Here is an 8617-nt window from a genome sequence, read left to right as displayed (position 1 = left end):
GGACGGCCACTTGAGGGCTTTGATCTGCCACCGTCATAGGACTACGGCCGTCTTCTCCGCAATCAATTCGTTGATAACGCTGTTGATCTCTTATCATTTCTGTAGCAGCAGGGGTTTTTTTTACGGGGTGGGGTTGCTAGCCCCACGCCCAACCCTCCTCCTTTATCCGGGCTTGGGACCGGCGATGGCAGACGAAACCAACCAAGGGCGGAGTTCGGTAAATTAAATAAGATGATAAAGGAAACTATTCTTTCTTTCATAAACGCTCTAAACTAATTAAACTATTAATACTAACTTTTTTTAATTAACCAATGATATATCAAATGTAAATACAATACAACATAACATCAAGAAATATAACAAAGGACATAGATAACAGCCAGGGGGAAAAAAACAATTATGATATAAATAAAGTGATACAAAAAAATAAAATAAAACAGCTAACAGAAAATCAAGTAAGCAAATGAATAAATAAATACAAAGTAATAATTTTGCAGGGGAATCCTGAAAAAGGCACAACAAGTTAGTGTTTTCCTCGCTTTCGTATTTTCCGATACCGAGAGCGCTTTAAAGTCGGCATGAAACGGAAGTTGCGATTGTCTTTTCTTCTCTACTGTAACATATATCCGAGTGAAACGGCATCTGAAATGAGAGGGCGGGACTTGATTTCATCCTTCGGGAATTGATTGGATCTTCCATTAAAAAAAATAAGAATTTTCAATTTTGATTTCATGGTGACTTTAAAATATTGTTGCACTATTACTATTAACTGCTGAAACTATTTAGTCACGTGTTTACAACAACACTCTCTCAAACCCCGCCCGCCCGATGCAAAAGCGGAAGTGCTCTCTCGGAGTGGGAGTGGCTAGTGACCAGCGTGGCGTAACGTCCGCGCGAGAGCGATACGCAACGCAGGAGAGTACGTGCAGACAGTGGAGTGCGAGCGTGAGAGGATGGAGGCCGCAGAGCAGCAGCGGAGCTCGAGTGACGGCGCGGCCGCCAGAGGAGCGGGAGTCCCGGGCAGCGGAGGCGGAGCAGGGTCGGGGGGAGGCGCGGAAGGCGAGCGGGACAGAGATCGAGCCACCTTCGAGTGCAACATCTGCCTGGACACCGCGCGAGACGCGGTCATCAGCCTCTGCGGACATCTGTTCTGGTACAAACTATCGATAATCGATCGCCTCCAGTATCATAACAGTATGATTGAGTGCTGAGCATTAAAACACACAGCGTGACAGTTTGACACGAGAAAGACCCTTTGCCACAGTAACCAAGGCTAGTTTCGCCTGGTATTTGTTATCTACTCACGTAAAACTGCAGCAATACAAGCACAACATTTCAGAGAAAAAAAAAAACAATGATTGATTGACAGCTTGACATGTTGACAGGGAAGAATCTGTCTCATTTTCAACCCTTAATTCACCATGATAACCATAATAATACAATAGTTACTTCAGTTACTGCTTCTAGAGTAAAACACACACACATATATTTATATATATATGTATATAGACTTTTACGTCCAAGTACTAAAAATAAATACACCATAGTGTACAACGCTGATAATATCATAATGTTCTTGGGTGTGTGATTATGGTGTAGTACCATGGTATTATTGAACACGGTACTTTTTGTAAGGACATAGGGCATTACTTCAGTTATTTGTTACTATAGTAAATATTCTCCGAATATTCTGAACAAGCTCCTGCGTTAATTTTCAATTATTTTACAGTAGTAACATATTGTGTGTTACATTGCATCATCAAAGTATTTCTTTGTTTGGGTATGGTGTGGTATTTTGGCGTAAATGCTGGTTACCATAGTGCATTTTTGTTGGGACAGTTTGAGATGGTTGACATGAGACTGATGATTGACAGGAGGAGTGTTTCATTGTGCTGTTTTGGGACATTTTATTAAACTCTTAATCAACATTTGCATATGCATTTTATATTTTGTATAATATTTGGTACAGTACATCAGGCGTTTATGGCTCATCATGTAGTATGATGATATAGTGAGAATATGGAGAAAAAAATACCTCCGTTTTTTTAGAGGCCCAAACTGAGCAAAAATATGTGATTTGATGCAGATGCTGATATTTATATGGACAAACAAAGTAAGAAGTATTGATAGCTTGTAATGTAAATCAATGAGCTCTTTATAACAGTATAGCAGATAGATACTTACATAAAATGCATAAAAATGTCAGTTTTCACTTTATATCTCCAATAATATTTCTTAGTAAGATATTTAAATGCCTAGTTTTATGATTAAACCATATAATACAATGATAATTGAGGGATGAACAAATACATATTCCTCAAAAGCCTGATGATCATGTTTGATACATTTGAACATGATTTTCCTAATAAATGATAAGGATAATAAAAGGCCTTTTACTCGCTAAAAAGTCTAAACTATCAATCAGATGAAGCAGACTGCGTGCAACAGGTTTGTCAGCAAAGTTTTGAACAACAGATAGAAATCAGAATGATCTGCTAAGACTTGTCCCAAACAAATGTAAATGTCTCTGCATGTGTGTCTGATGAGTTAATTCGATTAAAGCAGGTTGTTTTTTGCGAAACAGTTACAGCAGAATGTGGGTTTTGTGTAGTATCTGTGCAGTTAGCGTGAGATTATGGGGTTAATGAGAGATTAGACTCTACTGAAGGATTGAGGCCGTAATGGAGGAGTAAGAATAGATGTGCACGTAATGCTGAGCCTGTGTGTGTGTGTGTGTGTGTGTGTGTGTGTGCATTTATTCATGTCAAACGTGTGTTTGTTTTATAGATGTGCAGATGTTTTGGACTGTGTTTGTGATTGTGTGCATGACAAGCGTCTGTTAGGTATTTAGTATTTGGGCAACAAACCCGTCAGGATCAGCAGCACAACTGCTTTCTGTCTTATCTTATATAATATTAGTTTAGAATTAATTATGTTTTATGCACTTAAATAGGCTGACATGACCTGTACACCTAACATGACAGTTTTAAACTTTTACTCTGAGGTATGGAGTGAATCTCAATAAAACATGGTCTATTTCAGCTCAAAATCAACATCAATGCAATGAGAAATGGCATAAAACATATAGGCCTAATGCAATGCAATACAAGGATGATTGAGAGATGAACAAATAAACGTTCATCAGAGGCCTGATGATCATATTTTGTTACTCACCTTTGAACATGATTTTTGTGATGGTGTGTGATGGGAAAAATTATAAAGTAAACCGAAGTTGCTGAAATTACATAAAATGTTTATTTTTTTGAACCTGAAAATTATTTCAGTGAACCATCAATGAAAGTATGTTCATGATGATAGCAAACATTTATCCCATAAATGATTAACTACAATGAGTTGTATTTCTATTCTCTTTTATAAATGTGATAATATATCAATATTTTTGACATTACAGCAATAAGAATGGGAATAAGGGAAATGTTTAATTAATTGTTAAGTAATTAATTGCCATGGAAACATATCACAGTGAATGAAGTCATAATATATCTAAAAAAAAAAAAAAAAAAACTTTAATGATTTTCTTGATGTATCTTCTTTTGGGGTGAATATTTTTTTAGACATGTTCTCCGCAGGATTCATGAGATTCACCATATTTCATGTTCACAACTTTCTGTATTTAATTATCATGCTGAAGAATTTCTGAGAAATATGCAGAAAGATTTATGCAGATGGGATGGATGAATGTATTTTGCCAGATGCTCCTGAAAGAGTTTTCTTACCATGAATTCAATTCAATTCAAGTTTATTTGTATAGCGCTTTTCACGATACAAATCGTTGCAAATTAAGTTTCTACAATATTTATTGGTAGCTTATCAGTGGTGAATTCTATTGGTTATTTTAAAAACAGAAATTGTTCATTTATTTACCTAGTTTTTTCCCCTCTTTCTCTTTTTCCTGGTTCGTCTGCTCCTCGTGCAGTTGGCCGTGTCTTCATCAGGTCAGTATCTGAGTGTCTAATATCATGAATGACATTATAAATTATTTTTTAGCTCTTCATGCACAGTGGAATTACATGCTTACATGTAAAATCAGATATTAAATGATTGTAATGTACAGTAGAAACCTGGAGAACTCTTATACTTTTATAATCGGTCAAAGCAATAAGGTATAAAGAAATTAGCAAGGATGCATTAAATTGATTAAAAGTAACATAAAGACATTTAAAATGTTTCAAAAGTTATTTTATTACAAATAAAATATGTTCTTTTGAATGTTATATTCATCAGAGAATTCTGAAAAATAAAATGTATCACAGTTTCCACAAAATATGAAGAAGCTCAACTGTTTTCAACGTTAATAATAATCAGAATTTTTTCTTGAGCAGCAAATCAGCATATTAGAATGATTTCTGAGGGAATATGTGACACTGAAGACTGGAGTAATGATGCTGAAAATTCAGCTTTGATCACTGAAATATATTACATTTTAATATATATTCACATAGTAAACAGTTATTTTATATTGCAATAATATTTCACAATATTTCAGTTTTTACTGTATTTTTGATGAAATAAATGCAGCCTTGGTGGCCATGAGAGAATTCTTTCAAAAACATGGAACTATCTGATGCTGTCCCGTGTGTTTCAGTGGCTGGAGACGCGTCCCAGCACACAGCAGTGTCCCGTGTGTAAAGCAGGAATCAGTCGAGATAAAGTCATTCCTCTATACGGCCGCGGCAGCACCAGCCAGGAAGACCCCAGGTACTGCTGTCACACAGTACATACAAGATTGGAGGTTATTTTATTTTATTTCATTTTATTTATTTTAGCATGTCAATCCATATTTGATATTTGTGTACAATTATTTTGGCTCTTCAATAAAATAAGACGCGTAACAGATTTTTTTTTTTAATCATAATTTGTCACACTGTAAATGGAAGGTTAGGTCAAGTGCATTGCATTGTGGGTCTCTCACAGTGTGCCATTATTTCTCTGGCAGATAGTAGGTCGTCCAGGTACTCCATGAAAACAGAAAATTGGGTTTTTAACAGATATTTGGGTTTTTTATTTTATTTGGGATATATATATATATTAGAGATGCACCGATTGCAATTTTCTTGGCCGATTTCCGTTTTTGTGGAAGTATGACCTGCCGATACCGATTTTTGCTGATTCCGATTTTCAGCATATACAAACAAAAATCTATGCAAATTTCAATGCAAAAATTATTTACATAATAAAAGAAATTATTAAACATTTAAATTCCCCCAATCTGGACTAAGTTACAGATTTTCTCTCACTTAAACAACTCTCAAAATAAAGTGCTCTGTGAGTGGAAAGAGGAAGAAATAGTAAACTTAAGATGAGCTGCTGTATGTAACAAAACAGATGTCATTTCCCACTATGTTTATAAATGGTCATTTTTTTTCCCCTAACCTTGTTAAATGTGTCATCTTTCACATCAAATTCTTACTTTGTTTCAATTAATTCAGTTAGAATAATAAGAAACTGTAGAGTTGTTACCATTCAAATGAAATTAGTTAAACTCTATCTTTGCACTGCTGAGGAAACAGAAGCTGCGTCTGAAGTGGCATTAGATGCATTTACAGACAGTTTGATGAAGCCGAGGTGCCATAAATGCATTTACACTGCAAAATTTCAAATGCATAACTAATTTTATAAGATTCATGTTTTACATATTTTTTTAAACACACAAATAAATGTTGAAAAAATGCAATGATACTTTTAAATATGACTAAACCACCAGTAGGTGGCGGCAAATGTCTGTTTTAATGAGTGAGTCATTTATTCATTCATTCAACAGATTCATTCAAACAGCTGATTCATTCAGAAACGAGGCAAGTGACTGTCCTTATGAATGAGCCACTGAATCACTGACTCACTCGATTCATTCAGTAACAAAACACCGCTGTGTTACTCGGAGACGAAACCGTTCTGCTGTGGCTTTGATCGGAACTATTTTCGTCAGCGAAATTGAGCAAAAACAGTCAATATTTTTGTCTAAAATCTAAGTCACTTAATTTTAACTTCTTGTTTATTGAAATACTATTGTATAAAATCAGTGTCACATTGCAATCGTGTTGATAGTGATATTCGGGGAAACCTCATGCCCGTATAATGTTGCTTACCTAAATCATTTTTTGTAAATATCATTTTTTTTTCTACCGCAGTATGCATCTATACATTTCTGTGAGTTACTTGTGTGTGCTGTCTCTCTCACACACTCTCTAATATATATATATATATATATAAATAACAATATTAAAAATTAAACTAAATGAAAATTACAAATGTTCTCTTGGCAATGAACTGTTGAAGCATTAAAATTACTAAATGGAAATAAAAAATAAAACTGAGCAAAATATGAATTACACCTAAAAAGTAATATTAAAATTGAAAAGCGAAAATATTCAAATAAAAGCTATTTAAAATATTATTAAAAACTACAATAGTATATAATACTATAATAACACTCGTACACACAATTTGGCCAACATTTTGTGATTATGTCAATATGACTTTGTTATTATTATTCAATAAAAATATGAAAAAATAAATAAAACCAAAATAAGTAGAACTATTGGAATATTTTACTGTAAAATATAACATTAGGTATTTAAGAAAAATAATATTTTTATTTTATACTCCAGCGTTAAAAGGACTATACTAGTATTTATGGTTGTCATAGTTACGTCATTTTCAAATGTTACACAATCAAACTTTTTTGATAGAAAGCTGCAAGGAGCAATGAAGACTTCAAATTGTATCTTCAACTTGATGGTTTTACTTATTTTAAAATGATGAGAAATGTCTAATTTGTGTCTGCGTGTTACAGATTGAAAACACCACCACGACCTCAGGGTCAAAGGACAGAACCAGAGAGCAGAGGAGTGAGTGTCTGTCCTTATAAACAACACTTCATCTGCTGCATCATTATGCTGTGATTATGAATGTATGATATTCATCACATCTGTCCGCAGGTGTTTCAGGGTTTTGGCGACACAGGGTTTCACATGTCTTTTGGAATCGGGGCTTTTCCGTTTGGTTTTTTCACCACAGTCTTTAACACCAACGATCCTTTTCAAAGACGAGGTCAGTGCTGCTGTTTGTCTTTATGAGACGCTCACTATTAATATTTCATTATTCAAATGCTCAAGCGTTAAGATCATGTCAGGTCTTATGAATGTTCGTTTTTAAAGCCATGACTTGATCTCATCAGATCCTCATTACGGAGGAGATCATCAAGCCGATGGCAACCCCAACAACGGCAACAACTGGCAGGACTCGCTCTTCCTCTTCCTGGCCATCATCTTCTTCTTCTGGTTGCTGAGCGTGTGACGCCTGCGATTGAAGCGACAAGATCAGCTGTCTGTGTCTCATATACACACACACACACACACTCACACTCACATCAGTGTTGAGAGAGACAGTATTAATGATTAAACACTACAGGAGCTGATGAAGCAGCTCGCAAAACACAGCATATTTCACCTCAAAATCAATACAAACGCAATGAGAAATTATTGTGCATAAAGGTTTTTGTTTTTTTCGACCCTGAAACTATTCTCAATGGACCTGCATTCTAAAATTATTTTCAGGATGATTAAACACATTTAATGTCAAATTCTCATTGCTTTAATGAAGTGTCGTAACTAATTAATTGTCATGAAAAGAATGTCACAATGCAATGAATGCATACAATTTGAATAGTTATAAAAATAGCCATAAAATTAAGAAATGGAATGGAAAAATTACTATAAATGAAACTGAAAATTGTTTGAAACTGAAATGGAAACTTCTTTCTGGAATTATTTTCTTGACATTTAAACGCATTTATTCCCAAAATTCTTATTTCCGTAAGATGAGATGTCCTAGTCTCTCTTATTACTATAACAACATACATTTTTGTTGTATTACAGTAATAGTAATTGTGAGGAGGAAATGTTTAAGTATTTAAGTCATGGTAAAAAATATCACAATATATTAATAATGTATTTTCTTCTTTGGGTTGAAATATTACCCAGACATGTTTCATAAGACGGGTTTCATGAGATTCACCGTATTTTATGCTCACAAATTTCTGTGGCTTTTCATTTTCATGCCAAAGAATTTCTGAAATGAGAGACAGATGAAGACGAATGTGATTTATGTAGGATTTATTTCATTACTCCTGAAAGTGTTTTGAGGCCATGTCACTGCGTTTGGACGATCTTCACTGCACACGATGAGGGACGTTTCACTTATTCAGATCCTTAAATCTGCCTGAGGAATTAAAACACAAGTCAATATCATACTTGTGTAGTAAAAGGGTGAATCTCATGAATCATGTCCTGGTCACATTTCATTCCAAAATCAAAAGAAAAAATTCTTAAGATTATTATTCTTATTTTAGAACCTTTGCAATTTTAAAGCACAATAATAATCATATATATACATATACATATATATATATATATTAGTGCCGTCAAACTATTAATCGCATCCAAAATAAAAGTTTTTGTTTACATAATATATGTGTGTATACTGTGTATATTTATTATGTATATATGAATACAAACGCATGTATATATTTAAGAAAAATGTTTATATTAAATATATATATATATATATATTATAAAAAAATAAATATATATAAGTA

At 34.0% G+C, this 8617-nt stretch overlaps 1 protein-coding gene across 1 annotated transcript; it reads left to right on the top strand.

Annotated features, from left to right (window-relative positions):
- Window positions 1-809: 809 nt before the first annotated feature.
- LOC107706573 (E3 ubiquitin-protein ligase RNF5-like) lies at window positions 810-8393 on the top strand. Its single transcript, XM_016510331.1, has 6 exons — window positions 810-1153; window positions 3938-3956; window positions 4607-4719; window positions 6815-6869; window positions 6960-7071; window positions 7199-8393. The coding sequence occupies exons 1-6, from the start codon at window positions 954-956 to the stop codon at window positions 7315-7317; spliced, it is 618 nt and encodes a 205-aa protein (XP_016365817.1). The 5' UTR covers window positions 810-953; the 3' UTR covers window positions 7318-8393.
- Window positions 8394-8617: the final 224 nt, after the last annotated feature.

Source organism: Sinocyclocheilus rhinocerous, unplaced genomic scaffold, assembly GCF_001515625.1.
Source record: "Sinocyclocheilus rhinocerous isolate Xijiao unplaced genomic scaffold, SAMN03320098_v1.1 scaffold775, whole genome shotgun sequence".
In the NCBI taxonomy this organism is placed as follows: Eukaryota; Metazoa; Chordata; class Actinopteri; order Cypriniformes; family Cyprinidae; genus Sinocyclocheilus; species Sinocyclocheilus rhinocerous.
The sequence above is the reverse complement of the archived record's forward strand: the minus strand, read 5'-3'. Positions and strand labels throughout refer to the sequence as shown.

Excerpts from the sequence above, each read along its gene's own strand:
- LOC107706573 (XM_016510331.1), top strand. The coding sequence starts at position 954 with ATGGAGGCCGCAGAGCAGCAGCGGAGCTCGAGTGACGGCGCGGCCGCC. Across the intron at positions 6,870-6,959 it reads CAGAACCAGAGAGCAGAGGA|GTGTTTCAGGGTTTTGGCGA; the intron begins GTGAGTGTCTGT and ends ATCTGTCCGCAG. Across the intron at positions 7,072-7,198 it reads CGATCCTTTTCAAAGACGAG|ATCCTCATTACGGAGGAGAT; the intron begins GTCAGTGCTGCT and ends TGATCTCATCAG.